The sequence below is a fragment of the Balaenoptera acutorostrata genome, chromosome 12 (assembly GCF_949987535.1).
Source record: "Balaenoptera acutorostrata chromosome 12, mBalAcu1.1, whole genome shotgun sequence".
Lineage (NCBI taxonomy): Eukaryota > Metazoa > Chordata > Mammalia > Artiodactyla > Balaenopteridae > Balaenoptera > Balaenoptera acutorostrata.
This window is the reverse complement of record NC_080075.1, coordinates 15380123-15397610: the sequence shown is the minus strand read 5'-3', so window position 1 is coordinate 15397610 and position 17488 is coordinate 15380123. Positions and strand designations below refer to the sequence as shown.

The 17488-nt window shown below is 55.2% G+C and overlaps 2 protein-coding genes across 6 annotated transcripts; one reads left to right on the top strand and one right to left on the bottom strand.

The window, feature by feature from the left end:
- Window positions 1-269: 269 nt before the first annotated feature.
- On the top strand, window positions 270-2528 carry RNF181 (ring finger protein 181). Of its 2 annotated transcripts, XM_007175352.3 has the most exons (5): window positions 270-425; window positions 1438-1568; window positions 1752-1861; window positions 2043-2117; window positions 2386-2528. In XM_007175352.3, exons 1-5 carry the CDS (start codon window positions 340-342, stop codon window positions 2443-2445), a joined length of 462 nt encoding a protein of 153 aa, XP_007175414.1. In that variant the 5' UTR covers window positions 270-339; the 3' UTR covers window positions 2446-2528. The 2 variants fall into 2 exon arrangements, with proteins under 2 accessions (XP_007175414.1, XP_007175415.1); XM_007175353.3 differs by lacking the exon at window positions 2043-2117.
- Window positions 2529-3211: 683 nt separating this feature from the next.
- On the bottom strand, window positions 3212-16789 carry LOC103005907 (UPF0561 protein C2orf68 homolog). 4 transcript variants are annotated; one of them, XM_057557808.1, is made up of 12 exons: window positions 16515-16786; window positions 16313-16431; window positions 15278-15429; window positions 8101-8188; window positions 7688-7898; window positions 6639-6818; window positions 6150-6197; window positions 5723-5809; window positions 5014-5081; window positions 4607-4734; window positions 4213-4390; window positions 3212-3990 (listed from the first exon to the last, which is right to left on the bottom strand). In XM_057557808.1, exons 1-12 carry the CDS (start codon window positions 16619-16621, stop codon window positions 3749-3751), a joined length of 1608 nt encoding a protein of 535 aa, XP_057413791.1. In that variant the 5' UTR covers window positions 16622-16786; the 3' UTR covers window positions 3212-3748. The 4 variants fall into 4 exon arrangements, with proteins under 4 accessions (XP_057413791.1, XP_057413792.1, XP_057413793.1 ...); XM_057557809.1 differs by lacking the exon at window positions 6150-6197; XM_057557810.1 differs by lacking the exons at window positions 7688-7898; window positions 8101-8188; window positions 15278-15429; window positions 16313-16431; window positions 16515-16786 and adding an exon at window positions 7342-7473.
- Between the last annotated feature and the right edge of the window lie 699 nt (window positions 16790-17488).

Here is a 17488-nt window from a genome sequence, read left to right as displayed (position 1 = left end):
ATGGAGGACCCCTACAGCCCAGACCCTTGGTTTTTCAGGGCTCTAGGGACGCGATCCACACGTCACTCCCATGAACCTACCCTAGGCCGGGACTGCAAATCGAAAGTTTTCTGACCAGCCCCGGCCCCTGCCATTGGCTTCAGCCTTTGGTCACCTGACTTAATCGAGCCAATGAAAGGTGATAAAATCAATACTTCCGCTTTCCCTGAGGCGAAAGAACCACTGTGCCCGCCTTTCGGATGCTATGATTGGTCACCCTCCCTCAACTCGCCAGTTTATTGGCCAGCACCGCTAGGCTGAGGTTCAGCGGGGTCTGAGGGCTGTGTCAGGCCCGCTGCCATGGCGTCTTATTTCGATGAACACGACTGCGAGCCGTTGCGCCCCGAGCAGGATGCCCGAACCAACATGCTGCTGGAGCTCGCAAGGTGGGTGCGCGGGGCTGGGAGGTAGGGCTCACGCAGCAGGTTTCTGGGCTGAAGCTGGCTGGAGAAGGCGCATTATCTGGGGCAGTAGATTAAGAGGAGGACGGATAATCAGGAGAGTTAGTTCCACAGTGAGATTCGGGGGAAGTCGATAATTTGGATCGTCCTTGGAGGGGCCCGGGCAAGGGGGTTCTGGAAAAGACGAGCTGGAGAGTCGGGGGAGTCGGGGCCGGAGGGCAGTGGGCTCTAGGAGGTACTGGAGTAGGCGGGTCATGGGGGCGGGGTAGGAACTCCAAGCATGGAAGCCACACTGCCACTTGGAATCTGGCTTTACCAGGTCATTCCTGCGTGGCCTGGGTAACTTCTCTGAGCTGTTGCCTCATGTGTAAAACGGGAATAAACAGCCTGCGTGCTTGGGGTTGTCTGATGGCAGCTGTAAGCCATTTCCCACTGTGCTTTTTATGTAGTGAGCACTACTGAGGGGTAGCTATTAGTACTAGTAGCTGGGCAGAGTATTTATCTGTTAATGCTTAGTGGACTGTGGGGGCAATGAGAAAGCATGGGTTTTTTTGTTTTTTGTGTTTTGGCTATGCTGGGTCTTCGTTGCTTCACACGGGCTTTCTCTAGTTGCAGTGAGCGGGGGCTACTCTTCGTTGCGGTGTGTGGGCTTCTCATTGCAATGGCTTCTCTTGTTGCGGAGCATGGGCTGTAGGTGCGAGGGCTTCAGTAGTTGCAGCACGCAGGCTTAGTAGTTGTGGCACGCGGGCTCTAGAGCGCATGGGCTTCAGTAGTTGTGGAGCACAGGCTCAGTAGTTGCAGCTCGTGGGCTCTAGAGCGCGGGCTCAGTAGTTGTGGTGCACAGGCTTAGTTCCCCTTCAGCATGTGGGATCTTCCTGGACCAGGGATCAAACCCGTGTCCCCTGCATAGGCAGGTGGATTCTTAACCACTGGACCACCAGGGAAGCCCCGAAAGTATGATTTTTCTTTGGTTCTAACCTTGGATTCTTCTTCCCAGGTCCCTTTTCAATAGGATGGATTTCGAAGACTTGGGGTTGGTAGTAGATTGGGATCACCACCTGCCTCCACCTGCTGCCAAGACTGCAGTTGAGAACCTCCCCAGGACAGTCATCAGGGGCTCTCAGGCTGGTGAGAACACTAATTCTTTCCACGATTTGGGTCAGGTCTGCCAGACCCACCCGCTCTGGAAGCCAGACTATGATCTGGCCCTTCAGTTTTCCAGGCCAGGTTGGGGCAAGAAGTGTCCTTCAGGAGTGGGAGCTGGGAGGTAGGGCCGATAGCAGCTCTCCTGATTAGCACTCCCTCCTCAAGAGCTCAAGTGCCCCGTGTGTCTTTTGGAATTTGAGGAGGAGGAGACTGCCATTGAGATGCCTTGCCATCACCTCTTCCACTCCAACTGCATTCTGCCCTGGCTGAGCAAGGTACTGCTTCCTTTTTCCCAGCCCTCACCCTGCTCTGGGCCCAGTTCTCAAGCTGCTTTGTTTATGGACTACTGGGGGGATCAGAGACGGGAGAGGGGTAGGGGTGGGATTTGGGTGCTGGAGACGGTTTTTAGCTTATCAAGACCAGACCTGGGCTCGTACACTGCACTGCTTTTCCCAGACAAATTCCTGCCCCCTGTGCCGCCACGAGCTGCCCACTGATGATGACACTTATGAGGAGTATAGACGAGATAAGGTAGGGGGCTGGGTAAGTGGAGTGGGTGGTAACGGGGCTCCCTGAGTCCGTCCTTGACGCTCTCGTTCCCCACCTCAGCAGGCCTGAGTAGGCCTCATGGTCCCTGACTCTGGCGGCCTTCCCAGTGATTTTAGCGAGGGGCAAGAGGCTTGGCATCGCAGGTGCCCAGGGCCTGAAAACAGTGAGCCAGCCCCACGGTGGCTGCTCTGTCCCTTCACCCACAGGCCTCGGGGGACGGCCTCTGCCCAGTGTGCCCTCTTTTCTTCAGGCTCGCAAGCAGCAGCAGAAGCACCGACTCGAGAACCTCCATGGAGCCATGTACACATGAGGTGGCTGGGACGGCACACCAGCCCTCCTCCACAACACCTTCCTCTTCTGCCTCGAATTCTCATTAAAAGTTTCTTTACCCATCTTGCCGCTCCATTGCTCACGGGCCTGGGCAGGGACTCTGTACCCTCTAGTGGGTCTCTACTGCTATGGGGGAAGGTGGTCCTGAACCGTAGAAGGTACCAGGCTGTGTATCCCTCTCTGCCAAGCCTGCCGGCCTCAGGGCAGTAGGGCCCAGGTCAAGAACCTGGCCACCAACCGGACCAGCCAGGGCTTGGGCCTCTGTGTCTGTGGTTGGAAAGCAAAATGCGTCAGGGTCTGGCACGCAGTAGTTACTTAAAAATGGTAAAGAAAAACTAGCCCATCTCTCTCCCTCCCCCTGCAATCTTTAGTCAACCTTAGAATCCCAGGGGCTTTCTTTAGCTTCACTGCAAAGATTGCTTCTAACAAACATTTTCAAGTTATTCTCTGTATCCTCCCTTCCTCATATCCCTTAGTGTGGAATCAAACTTCAAACCAGACTCTGAGCAGGACAGGAAGTGTGAAATGATCGAGTCGGCTCTTTAGACTGTTTAAAGGCCAGAAAGGGCTTCAAGCCCTTGCCGGGTATTTGGATAGCGCTTGGCATCCTTTGTTTTTGGCAGTCCTGCTCTCAAAGAGCAGCGGGCGCTCAGGACCCTCCCTGGGGGCAGAGGCTTTCTCCCATCCTTTGCCTAGGGAAAGCCAGGATCAGGCCCTCTCCGACTCTCCAGAACAGACTACAAACATGCAAATTAGAATTCTTTTAATAGATATATATATAAAAAAAAGTACTAAAATACCCACGTGGTTCTGCTGTGTTATTTGCCCTAAAGAAAGGGACAGAGTGAAGAATCCCAGTGCAGCTCAGTGGGCCCAGAAGTGGGCCTTCCCAGACTAAGGAGTGCTCACCCCCGCCCCCAGACTGCTGTTCCTCTTGCTGTTCCCAGCCCCCAATTCCTGCAGCAGGAAACCCCAGTGGTCTGGCCTTGGCACCGGGGGAGTAGAAGGCACCTGAAGGGCTGGCTGGGTGAATGAGGATACGTGACCTTTAAAACATAAAAATAACACTGTGGTGTGGGGAGCAGGCTGTGCGCGGCTCGGGCAGCTGCCAGGGCCCGCTCCTGTATGGCACAGGTGGGTGTGGGATGGCCACTCCCCCAGGAGCGAGGAAGCCTCTGTCCCAACAGAATACTTTCTCAAAATCGTTTTTTGGTACAAAATAAACGCAAAGGAGATACGGGGTGGGGAGCTGCGCAGGCCGGGCCAGCCACCCTCCCCAGGCCTCAGATCATGGCGACGCTCTCAGGGGCACAGTTGAGGTGTGTGGAGGTGCTGCTGCTCCCGGACGACTTGCAGGCCCGGCCGGGGGCAGGCTGCAGTGTGGCCACCAGCGTCTCCGAGGAGACTGCCCCGAACTCATAGCTGAAGGTGCCGTAGAAGACGAGGATGTCGATGACAAACACCCACTCGCACAGGGCTGCCCCGTGCTGCAGCTGAGAGCTCTCGTGGATGAAGAAGACCCCGCCTGGGGTGGGGCTAAGGAAACGTTCAGTAGGATGGGCGGGAGCCTCGCGACACCCTTTCTGCCTTACCGGATATGCGGCTAGGCTGGGGCAGAGGACCAGGCCTCACCTCTCGGGGAGAGGGGGGCAGAAGACCACCCTGGGTGGGGGCGGATCCCCATCTTGGGTGGGAGAGGGCCTGGGCTACAGGAGGAGCTCCTGGCCGCCCTGTCCTGGAAGGATACTGAGGATCAGAGAGACAAAGGCGATGGCTGCCAGCACGATCCGCAGGTAGGCCACAGCCAGGTCCTGGGGGGCAGTGGCCCCGTGGTAGGAGAGGGCACAGTGCAGGCAGACAAAGAGCAGCCCGGCAGTGAAGGCCACGCCGGTTCCGACGTAGTGCAGAGACTTAGCGTGATCCACCTGGGCCCGGAGAGAGGGGCTGACCCGTGAAGCAGCCCCCCTCCACCCCCCTCCGTCCCTCCCTCCCGGGCTTTTCCCCTCCTGGGCCCTGTTCTTCCCACCCCCAACCTTGAGGGGCAGACCCCGCAGCCTGGGTCCACCCTCGGGAAACTGAGGGCCCCTGCCGAAAGCCTGGCCCCCTTCGGGGAAGTTCAAGAGGTGGGCATGCGGGCGCACCTGGAAGTTGCCCACCACCACCAGGCCCGCAGCGTTGGTGCAGCCTGTGATGAGCGTTGTGGTGTTGACCCAGGAATGACGGCTCTGCTCCAGGAGCTGCCCGTAGCGCAGGAGGCAGATCAGGGCCACTGGGGGAGGAGAGCACAGGTGGCGCTGGCTCTGGCCTTGGCCCAGCCCAGCCCAGCGAGCCGACCAGCTTCCCCCAGATACTCTGAGGGCAGGAAGGGAACGGACAGGCGGGTGGTGTGCCCTACCAGCGTGGCTGTGTACGAGTCAGCCTGGGGCCTTCAAGGAACGGAAGGGAAGTAGGTGGCTCGAGGCCAGGGCTTCCTGGGCCTCTGTGGGGAGCAGGTGTGAGGGCAGGCGGGACTGAGCGGGGCGGTGGTCGGGCCGAGGGCACAACTCACCCATGAAAGCACCCACGTTGCCAATGAGGCTGAAGAGGCAGCTCTCTGGGGGGTATGTGCCGCACTTGCTGAGAGGAGGGGGCGAGGACAGAGTGAGGGGGGGCAGGAGCACCGGAAGGCCCCATTCTGGCCCGCCCGCTCTCCCTTGCCTTATCTGTGCCTGTTCCTTAGCAGGCAAGCCCGAATGATGAGAAGGGCCCGTGCCCCTCACAAACATTTGGCCCTAGGCTGGCCGCACCTCCCCCCAGGGCAGAGCTGGTGTGCGTGCTGGGGTAGGGGGTGCCCAGGATTGCTCAGCAGACCCCGAGGCTCTTGGACGCCCTGAGACTGTCAAGGCCTGCAGGGGGTTTGGCTTCCCTTAAGCCAGAACTTGGGCTGGGCAAACAGAGAGCTTGAACTTAAATCCAGGTGCCTCCACTTACTAGCTGAGAGACCTGGATGGATGACATAGCTCTGTCTCACTTTCCTTGCCTATAAAATGGTGAAAGCAACAGCTGCCTTAGTGCCAGAAGAATTAAATGCCGCTACGCATGTAAAGCATTCAGCACAGGATCCGGTACATAGTAATTGGTAAGTAATATTGTAATTAAGTGCTCTTAGTGGAATTATTATTCCTGAGACCCAAGGACAGGCCTTTGCTGGGGGGGGCTTAGTTGGGAGTCTAGCAGGGCCTTGGGTCTCTGTGACCTGCGCGGTTTCTAGGCCTTACCTGATGAGGGGGACATCGTCCAGGGTGCAGCAGGTCTTGGGGCCCCCTTGCTCAGTGGGGTCAGGAGAGCAGGATTCGTTGTAGGACCTGGCAGGCAGGACAGAGAGTAGCCTGGGGGACAGGGGTTCCCCCAGGCCCTTGGCCTGTAGCCTCAGGCCTCTCGGAGACCACCCTCCCAGACCTCCCTTGGCAGGGGCAGAAGAGCCCACTTCCCAGGGCCCCCCTAGGACAGAAGCCAAAGGGGCGAATGACGGTGGGAAGCAGGTAGGTGGGCACGAAGCCACGCCTGGGGAGGGGCAGGCGCTGCCAATGTCAGAGAAGAGCAGTGAGGCCCAGTGTCTCCATCTGGCTCGAGGCAGCCCCGGCCCCAGAGGGAACAGAGATGAAGGGAGCTTTAGAGTGAGGCTGTCTGCAGAGTGCGCCATACCAGTTCTCCACGGGGCACACGTGGTGGTTCATCACGGCCATGGCATACCTGCGGGAGCACAACGGTCACCCCGCCCCATGGTGCACCCAGCCTTCTCCCACTGGCTCTTTTCCTTTGATTCTGCCCCCATTCAGCCTCATTGTCCTTTCCGGGGACTCAAGTTGGGGTGGCCCTGCAGCTTGACACTACTCTAGAACCCACAGCCTAGTGCCAAGCTAGAGGACCTCTGGAAGTTGCCCTGGCTAGAAGTGTGTCTGTCAGGGCCACCCTGCTGGACAGCAGCGGTGCCAGCTTGTCCCAAGGGGCTGTGTGCCCAGGCACCAGGCCAGGCTTTGCAGACAGCCAGAGTGACCCTGGGTACCACCCTGGAGCCTGCAACAGGACAAGGGACTTTGTGTGTGCCATCAGGCTCCTGTTGGGTCCTGTCCCTCCTCAGCCTGGGTCCACTTTGTCCCCTAGTTGCCTCCCCCCATCCCCCTCTTTACTCACACAGTCCATAGGCCAGTGATGGAGAATGCTGACAGGCTGACAGGAAGGAGGATCCAGGCGGTCATGAGGGAGGGGAGCCAGGGTGGTGGTGGTGTGGGGGGAGGACAAGAGGTAGGTGGGGAAGAGGGGGTGGACCCAGCTACCTTAAGGTACTTCGCCAAAACCATCAGCTGCCCGGGCCTGGTGGAGAGAGACAGGTCAAAGTCCAGGGTCTAGTGACTGGCCAAAGCCGGTGCGGGGGAGAGGAAGGTGGTCAACACCAGAGGCAGGGCTCCCGCTGCGGCTCTGAGCGCCCACACTTCGGGCTGAGCCCCCGCCGCAACGTGGACACCCTCCGGCATCCACCGGGGGCCTCCGCGTTCCACCCAGATGTTCAGAAATGCCGAGGGGCCCTAACATCCAGAAAGGGAGCCACTCTCCCTGGCCTGAGGGTCCCGGGCTGGGAGAGGGGCTGGAGTCAGGACAGTCCAGGGGGCCACGCCAAGGAAAGCCTGGGAGGGGATCCGGGGCTGGGTGGAGAGGCGGCCGGGGGCAGGCAGCCACCTGACCACCAGCGCCGCGGGGAAGGGGCGGGTTCACGAGGGAAGCTCAGCCCGGCCCGCTCCCGCCCGCGTGGGCGCCCGGAGCCCAAGGTCCGCGAGGCCCCGGGATCCGGGGACCCGCGCCTCCGCAGGTCCGGGGGACGAAGGGGCCCAGTACGCACCTCCCCGGAGCGCCCCGCCGCTGCCGCCGCCGCGTCTGCTCGGCCCCCGCGTGGCGCCGTCCCCGGCTGCGGCCCTCGGAGCTGCCCTGAATGGTTTAAAGGGCCGAGCAGCCCCTCCCCCGGCGCCCCGGGCCGAGCCGCGCCGCCCGCCGGGACGTGGAGTCCGCGCCGCCCCAGCCCTGGCGCTCGCGCCCAGCCGGGAACTACAACTCCCGAGCCCCCGCGCCCGCGTCACGCTGGAAGGGTGGGCGGTGCCCTGACTTCTGGGGACCTGGACGCCGAGGGCGGTGGCGTGGGACCCCAGCGGAGGCTCTGACACCGAAGCCAAAAGGATAGCCCCGTCTACCCTGCTCCTGCGGGGTAAGCTTCGGGAGGCGGGGAGCTCCGAGTGTGCACTGCCTTCCTGCTGCACGTGTGATTGTCACCGCGCACGTGGCTGGAGGAAGCCTCCCTCAGCCGCCGCGCACATTTTGCAGCCTGGACTGGCCGACAGTGACTTCGGGCAGCCTCCCTCCATGTGGCACCCCGTGCCTGCCGCTGTCCAAGGCGAGGCGGGTCTGCAGAGAAGCAAGCACAAAGCCTTGGCTGTTCCTTAGGAAACTCTAGCGCCCTGGATTTGGCTTTTGCTTCCCTCAGCTCAGCAAACTCTGGAGGAGGTCTACTTTCATCAGATACATTTTATTTTCAAGGGTACAAGTACACGGTGTACTGTCCAGAAGTCAGTGTCCAAAATGTGTTTCCTGACTGCTGAGCACTCACTTGAAACAATATCCATTCTAAGTAGACACACTTGGCCAGGTGTTGGGAGGCAAAGGAGAGGAGAGGAAGGCAGGAGACCCAGAGCAATCTGGGAAAAAGCAAACAGGATACTGTGAGGATAAATTACCCAACAGCTTCACCAAAATTTATGGTGAATGAAAAAAATGCACAACCTAAAAGTTGAGAATTGTTTTATTCGGTAGACTTTCTGAGGACTCAAGCCCTGGAGGCAGCCTCTCTCGGATACCTCTGAGGGACTGCTCCAAAGCAGCAGGGGAGAAGCCAGGATGGGAGTTTTTGCAAAACCCAGGTATTTGTAATATCAAAAGCTTACTGTTGGACTTCCCTGGTGGCGCAGTGGTTGAGAGTCTGCCTGCCAATGCAGGGGACACGGGTTCGAGCCCTGGTCTGGGAAGATTCCACATGCCGCGGAGCGGCTGGGCCCGTGGGCCACGGTTGCTGAGCCTGTGCGTCTGGAGCCTGTGCTCCGCAACAAGAGAGGCCGCGACAGTGAAAGGCCCGCGCACCGCGATGAAGAGTGGCCCCCGCTTGCCGCAGCTAGAGAAAGCTCCCGCACAGAAACGAAGACCCAACACAGCCATGAATAGATAAATAAATAATAAATAAATAATAATAATTAAAAAAAAAAAAAAGCTTACTGTTAATTAAAGACCAGTAAACAGACACCTCAAGTTAATGAATTAGTGCTTTTCTATGTATGGGAAGATACAGGAGTCTGGGCTCTTTGAAATCATTCCCTTGATATGCACCTTAACTATCTAGGGCCAATATCCTGCTTTTCTCCATCCACCCTGAATCCCCTCAGGGTGCACAGTTGGGGGTGGCTGCAGGCTTGATGGTCACATCCTTTTTTTCCTGATATGGCAGGAGACATTCTTCGCCCACACTTAACAGGCCAAGGGTGCCCTCCTAGACATTCTTTTCATGATTAAAAGGGCAGGAAATCTTCCTTTCACACACCGGAAGTGTACCTGGCACTCTAAACGGCAGCCCAGCATCTGTTGGAGCCCTTGTGAGACAACACTGGGGCCGACAGACCTTTACCTGAAGGGAGCATGGGCCCAAGCTGCTGGGAACCAGAGAGCTTAAGTTCGGCAGCACTGGTGAAGCAAACGTAATAGGCAGAAACAGGGCCCTGTACCATGGGGGAAATGGAGAAGATAAACTAACTGGACAACAGCTTGAGAAAGGAGAAACATTTTTGGACCTAGTGTAAGGTAAAAATGGAAACAGGAAACCTGTTGGAGGGCCCTCTTCCAAACTGCATCAGCACAAGTAGTTAAATCAGGGTCAAGAAGTATGGCAGTGCACATCAATCACTCTACAATACCTGGCTGAAGGACGGGGGTGGGGGTGGGGGTAAAATCCAGTCCGTCTGCTGGCCATGCTGTGCCCCAGGACAAGGGAGTGCCTCTTTCTAATTTACCAAGAAGCACCATCTTCCTGCCCAGGGGTGTTCTCCTTGGAGCAGGCACCTTTTTCTCATCTGCCCAATGGTGCTGTGAACCCTCAGCATTTCCTACTGCTTTGGAAGCTTTGCAATTTTTTTTTTTTTAGTATTTTCTTTTTTTGATGTGGACCATTTTTGAAGTCTTTATTGAATTTGTTACAATATTGCTTCTGTTTTTTATGCTTTGGTTTTTTGGCGGGGAAGCATGTGGGATCTTAGATCCCTGACCAGTAATGGAACCTGCACCCCCTGCATTGGAAGGCAAAGTCTTAACCACTGGACCACCAGAGAAGGCCCCTGGAAGCTTTGCAATTCTTTTTTTTTTTTTAATTTATTTAATTTTAGTTCACTTTAATTGTATTTTTAATTTTATTTATTTATTTATTTATTTATTTATTTATTTATTTATTTATGGCTGTGTTGGGTCTTCGTTTCTGTGCGAGGGCTTTCTCTAATTGCGGCAAGCGGGAGCCTCTCACTATCGCGGCCTCTCTTGTTGCGGAGCACAGGCTCCAGACGCGCAGGCTCAGTAATTGTGGCTCATGGGCCTAGTTGCTCCGCGGCATGTGGGATCTTCCCAGACCAGGGCTCGAACCCGTGTCCCCTGCATTGGCAGGCAGATTCTCAACCACTGCGCCACCAGGGAAGCCCCAGCTTTGCAATTCTTTTTTTTTTTTTTTTTTTTTTAATATTTTTGCCTTGTTTTGTGTCCTCAATTGGTTTTTCACTTCAGTTACTTTTTTTTTTAAATTAATTAATTAATTAATTTATTTTTGGCTGTGTTGGGTCTTCGTTTCTGTGCGAGGGCTTTCTCTAGTTGTGGCAAGTGGGGGCCACTCTTCATCGCGCTGCACAGGCCTCTCACCATCGTGGCCTCTCCCGCTGCGGAGCACAGGCTCCAGACGCGCAGGCTCAGCAACTGTGGCTCACGGGCCCAACCGCTCCGCGGCACGTGGGATCTTCCCAGGCCAGGGCCCGAACCTGCGTCTCCTGCACTAGCAGGCAGGTTCTCAACCACTGCGCCACCAGGGAAGCCCCAGCTTTGCAATTCTTAATCAACATTTACTATCCCCTGTTGAGCTGGGTTTCAGTTCCTCTCCAACCACAATCATGGGGAAGGCCTGAGAGGGCTACTCAGGTTCTAAACTGGCCATTCTATCCTAAAGTGGGGGTAAGGCAAGCACTCCAGAGCCTTGACAAGGAGGCAGATTTTGGTTTAATATGACAATCGGAGTCATCCTTAAAATAGAGAAGTAGCCCAAGACAAAAGGGCTCTTCATGGGTAGTCGGTAGGGAGGAGTTGCGTATCAGGTAAAAAGTAGGACCAGATGTCTTTAAAAGGCCCTTCCAGCTCTAATGCCACGTGAGTCTACTTGTTATGCTCCAACCAGGACAGTTCTTAAAATAGGCAGAACAAGAGATGAGATTTCAAGTGCTGATTCTGTGCTGCTGAATGACTTCAGGGCAGCATGTAATCTTCACTTCCTTATGTACACAAGTGATTTCACAACTCTTGGCAAAAACAGTGCTATAAAAATAGTAAGTTTATTGGTTGAAAAAAATACTGTATTTGATGAGTACCTTCCTTCCAGGATTTTCAATTTCCACGTCACTTTATTCATCCATACGCATAAACATGGGAAATGAGAAAAGAGAAGAATGTATAGCTTTTTACACACTTAACACGACAGAGCCAGTGCAACCAGTCTCATTCTGGTGGCTCTGGGAGGGCCGAGGGGCCATTCACTCTCTTCCCTTCTGGCATCACTCCACCTCCTGGGGAAATCTGGGGTGGGTTCCCGTGGCTTCTTGGTCATTTGATTCCTCAGGGACAGGAGTTCAAGGAGGGAGCTTAAAATGTTTCAGATAACTGTCACCATTCCATGGTGCTTCTTCCCAAAGAAGGCTCAGAGGTAGGAAAGTAATCTGTCCTTAGTTTTCTTTCTATATGCCTCATTTATATTTGGGACCAGCTGGGGGACCCCCTACCCTACCATCCACAGATCCTGCCAGATGCACAGCAAACTGGATACCCACCACCCCAAAGGGTTTCTTCCAGTTTCGTGGGCTAATCTCTAGATGGCAGTGCCCCTCAGAGTGGAACAATGGAGACAGAATGTCCCTTTCAGAGGCTCATCCACAGGGAGAAGCATTTTTTTTGGCCACGTCGTGAGGCACGTGGGATCTTAGTTCCCCGACCAGGAATCAAACTCGCGTCCCCTGCATTGGAAGCGCAGAGTCTTAACCACTGGACTGCCAGGGAAGTCCCAGGACAAGCATTTCTTATTGCCCACGTTGGTCCTACTGGCTGGCCGGGCTCCTACTCTCAGTACAAAAAGCTTTGCATTCTCCTTTTCCCTTCTTGCGTTACCTTCTTCAAAGACTTCCATACTTGCCAGCTGGCTGGAACTCAAGCTTTAGTGTTTACTCTCGCACAGCCCAAAGCCCCTGCAGGCCCCAGCTTCCTTCTATTAGTAATCACCCACGGTGGCCCAGGAAACACAAAGCCTTAAAATCCAAGGCTTAGCCTTAGTAAGTGAAGATCACTTCATTTTGGATTAATGTGAGATATGCTTGTCAGGCTACAAGACTTTCTTTTATTAGGCGGCTGAGAATATATCTAGTTAAATGAGAGCTGATTCTGAAGCAGTCTGCCGGAAAGCCCCAGCTAGTCTAATGCTGTTGCCACTGCACCAAATGGCACGGGACAGTCCTCTTTGGGACATCTCTAGAGCCTCTGGGAAATGCTCTGGAACATGCTCCTTGATGGCAAAGCACTGATATTTGAAAACAGCTGGAAGACATCGAGAGGCAAGTCCGGTAACCACACTGGATAGTACTACCTTGGACAGGGATGAGGTGTGGCAGAAGCAATGAGCGGGGCTGTAAGGCTGTCAGTGGGCTGAGGGCCATCACCAGAGAAGCATCTCAGGCACACCTGGAGTGACGGCACCATCACCACCAACAGGCCTGCTCTGAAGGACAATGCCTCATTTAAGTACCAGGCTTAGCGCTTTACACAGTCTCGTGGCACAAATTAGCTACAAATTAGAACGTTTTCTTGGGTGGAAAATATTTTATATGCACTTGATAAAAGCAAAGGGCCTCAAGAAAAAGCTTACAAGCAAGATATTCCCATCATTCTCTTACCTGAGAGTGTTAGGATTACACGATAAACACACAGAAGGACAGGATAGGGACACAATTCTCACAGGAACGGAGGCTAAAATTTCAGGCGCCATGCCCCCAACCTCCTCTTCTGGACTTGTTTCTCAATTCTACAATAAATCCAGGAAATGGGCCATCTAGCCGTGAGAAGACGAACCTCAAAATATTTCCAAACTAGGAAGCCTAAAAGTTCCAGTGAAATCCTATGTCCAAGTCAGAAGATCAGCTGAAGAGCTGGAAGACGAAAAGAGCTGGATGACTGGTGCTCTGAGCTGCAGGAAGGCTGGGGATAGAGTATGGCATAGTCTCCTTGACCCAGGAGGCTCTGGAGGGTAGTTAACGTTAAAAGTCAAAAGGCACTTCCAGCCTGGCTGAACGAGGACAGACTTTCTCCTTTGCAAGCAGAACTGAGCCCAGGACCGGCAAGTTTCAGGCATTTAACCTTGGGCCAGCTCTGGGGGTCAGGAGCATGCTGGTCCCTGGCTGCCCCCACAGGCCCTGCTAATATATCCTCCTCGCTCACCTTCCCAGCGAGCTGTGACTGGCTGCACTTCAACGATGGAGTCGAAGTAGCCGCCTTGCCCCATTTCAGAGGGGGTAGATTTTCAGGGGTGTAGGGCATGAACCAAAAGTGCTCTCAGGTGTCCTTTAAGAGAAAAGCTGCTGAGAGGGACCAGCCAGACTGATCTTGAGACCCTGATGAGGAAAAACCTCTGGGGCAGGGGGCTTTGGTTTGAAGAAGTCTCAGTGCTCACGGGCTCACTTAAACCCCATACTTCAAGTCACTGAGGTTAGGCCCATTTGCTGGAAAACTGAAGTGGCTTGGAACTGCAGTGCATGGGATTGCTTGTGGATTTCTCAGACTGTAGCCCAAACCTGCATTAGGAAAAATGTTCACTTAGGTGAAAGCAGTGATATTCCTGGGATCTTTATTCTCAGGATCTGTTGGGAGTTTTATATACTCTATACTCTTGGGAGGTAGGAAAGGAGAAAGCACAGAGCAGGGGAAGGGCAGATGAAAGAGGCTTGTTTCGCTCCCTCTAGGGCTCTCTTCAGGCTTTTTTTTTTTTTCTTTTTCCCAACTAGGGCTTGAAACAGGTAATTATTGCTAGTGTTGAATTTCCCTTTGTATGTACATTCAAGGCTGTTAAATCACAATTGGAAACACGGTTTCAGGCTTGTTTTGATAATTCCCTTTTAGCCTGAGCAGAGGATGGTCTGTTCACAGCTAGGGATGAGGTTGGAAGCTGGAATTCTGTAGTCCGAACCCTGGCAGGTTTTGCTGCAAGAAATCCTCACAGTTTAGTTCTGGCGTCATCTTTCTAGATCTCCTTACCTAGACCGTGTGAAGTGGTGGAGCATGCGAGAAACCTGCAAAAACCATGGAAGGGGAGGAAGACATGCTCACAAGTAGGCGTCAAAGAAGATCATCTCCCTTGACTAGCATCAGAATTACTGGGAGAGCTGGTCAGAAAGGTAGACCCCAGAACCCCATCTCCAAAGTCCTGAGCATCCGTAGGTGCGCAGTCACACTGGGAGGTGGGGGGCGGGGTGGAACTGATGGATTGAGAAACAAAAAAGATGAAGGAAAGAAAAGAACAAAGAAACAGAGCTGAAAAGATGATCTAGGAAAGCACGGATGGAAGTGAACAGAAACACAGAAGAAAGGAACCATAAAATAACAAACGGGGCTTATGGAGCTGGGCGGAGCAGCATGGTCAGATGCCCTGGGGCACGTGACCTTGGTGAGAAAGCAGCACGTTGGCAGAAGGTCTCATAAGCCTCATCTCTCCCCGGAATCTTTGCTTCCAGAACACCAAGCTAACCAAACAAAATTCTCAAAAACGTCCAGAACATTAGGCTGGTCAAATGGGCCAATATACGAGAAAGAATGGCTACAAGGGAGGTGGCCAGGCGTAATCCCTGTGACACCCTTTTCCTGTGGATGTGGCAGCTCTGGGGCGGGGAGGCTGGTCCTCAAGATCAGCTCAGACTGGTCCTGGCACCCCCAAACTAGGGGCGGCTCCCTGGACAGCGACTCCAGTCTGGTCAGTGTCGGTTCTGGCGCTTTGCAATCTCCTCCTGGATGCGCAACTTGAGGGCCTCTCGCATGGGCGGCTCCAGAGGTGTGTGTGCCGACACCTCCTCACTCACCCTTCCTGGATCATCATCCTACGTGGAGGAAGAGTCAGGAAGCTCAGGGCCTGGCCTCTTCTGAAGAGGCGACCTGCCCTGTCCCTAGACAACTCTCTCACAGAACTCTGCTTGACTCACAACTTCTTGCCAGTGCCTGTCATTTCCCAGGTGTCCCCTGTAATAGTGACTCTCAACTGGGGGCCATGAGCCCTCCCTGTTGCCCGCTGAGAATCACTGTGTGACGGCAGTGACTTGTGCTCAAAAGCATCGCCCAGCAGTCTGTGCTCTCATGTGGAACAAACACTTCCCACTGGCCCTGAGGAAAACAGTGGCTCCAGGTCCGGCAGTGATTTCCATCACGGCCCAGGACCTTCAGGCTGCAGCTGTTTCCATCAGGCGTACCTGATACACGATAACTGAAGTGACGTCTCCGCTGTCCGCCTCATATTCTAAGCAGAAGAGCTGATGGCCAGGGGGCTCTGGCTCAGAGCTGCCACTAGTGCTGCTTTCACCAGACTCCTCACAGTCTGGGTTGCTTGGGTGGGTAGAGCCATCTGGAAGGATGAACCAGAGTGAGAGGGAACAGAGGAAGGCTGCTGGAACCCCTGCCCAGAGATGATACAGGAAAACATACTGTAAAGCCCCAATCTTCTCATGGACCTAGAATGTACGTGTGTGTGTGTGTGTGTGTGTGTGAAATCAGCCACCTATCAGGAATTTTATTCACCTCTGTATCCCTGCCCCAGGACCAGCACAGTCCTACCACGCAGTGGGTATACAATGCACATCTGTCTACACGGTTGGAAGGTAGTGGAGAGGTGGATAGGGCTCTGCCTGGGTTCAAATCCAGGCTCTGCCATTTATTTCTCTGAGATCTCCAACAAGTTACGAAACCTCTCTCTGCCCGTTTCCCTGACTGTGAAACAGAAATGATAATAGTTCCCATCTTACCGGGTCCTCTAAAATCTAAGTGAATGACTGCACATAACCTCTAAAAACACTCTTAAGGGGAGCTCAGCAAATTTAGCATCATACGTTAACTACCGTAATCTCTAGATCACAAGTAAGCTGGGGGAAAAAAACCCATTAACTGGGTTTGGGCTTCGTTCCACAATTATGTCCTGGTCGCCTAGAGCTGTGCCTAACTTTTTTCCTGTTAGCTGGTGGGAGTGCGAAAATATAGTACGCTGGGGGCAAAGCGGCGGACAACTTGCCGACTCTCAGGGACGTCCGGTAATAGTGATGCTTAACTGCGGGCCTTGAGCCCTCCCTGTGCTGCGGGCAGAATCACTGAGCGGCGATTGGGGAGCGTCGAGATAGACGTTGGAGATGAAATGAGCCTTGAGAAGTAAAACAATTTTTTCCCAGACAGAAAAGAAGAGCGCGTGGAGGCAGAGGGCCCGGGGGCAGAACACCGCGCGGGGCGGGCGGCCTCACCTCGATGTCGCGGCAGGTACACCTGCAGGTCGGGCTTTCGGGGACGAGTGGGCGCGGGCGTGTGCCGCCTCCTCGCCTTCTCCTTGGCCGCCTGCTTCACCTTCTTGTCGTACTCGTCCCTGCGGGGAGCCGAGCGGGAGTCAGGGACGGCCGGGCCAGGCCAGGCTGGGGCTGGCAGCCGTGGCGCGGGGCGGGGCGGTACCGGGCGAGCTGGTTCCGTCGGATGTGGTGCACGAAGCCGTGGCTCATGTCCAGCCGCCCGCCAGGCTTGCAGCAGAGCCCGGGCCCGGGACCCGGCGCCGCTTCCATCTGGAGCCCCTGTGCGCGGAGCCGCGGCCACCGCCGCCGCCGCCGCCACCGCCTCCTCAACTGCCCCAACTGCCACCCTCCTGCCCCGAGAGCTCCGCGCCCCTCCTCACTCGACTTTCGACCTCGCGCCCTGACGCCGGACGGGAAATGGCCAGCCGGGCCGAATGTCCCAGCGCGCGGAGTTCCCGGAGCGGGAGGGGCGGGGCGGGGCGGGGCGGGGCGGGGGGCAATGGGGCATGCGCAACTTCCATTCCCGGGCGGGGCTTTTCTTTCGTTGTGACATTATCAGTAGGAAACCAGGATTTAGGCTTAGTGCTGCTACATCAGAAAATCCAGAAAAACACAAAGCACCCATCACAGCACTCAGCGTTCGGTGTGGCGCCTTCCCGTCCTTTTTCCTGTGCTTGGATGCTGTGAAATTCCATCACCAGCTGCGTGACCTTGGCTGACTGTTGAACTCTGCTGTGTCTCAGTTTACTCATTTGCAAATGGGGGCACTGAGATCACCTACCTCCAAAGAGATCGTGAGGAGGCGAGTGCCAGGGCAGGGCACACAGCGGCGCCCCGGCCGCCCAGCCCAGCCCAGCCCGCGGCCCGCCCGGGGCTCCGCGCCGCCGCCGGCGGGGACGCTCCTTCCAGCCCGCCCAGCACTCGAGCTCTGCGGACTTTCCCGCCGCCCAGCTCGTCTCGGCGCCCACCGGACCGATGTCTTAACTCTCGGCGTAGGAGGACTCAGGGCCTTTCAGGCGTCTGAGCCTGTGCCATTTTTGAATCCTCTTTAAAAAGAGACAAAACTAGGAATCCGTGATTAGAACAGGGACAGACTGGTACATCCACACAGTGGGATGCCGCTGAGCAATCAAAAGG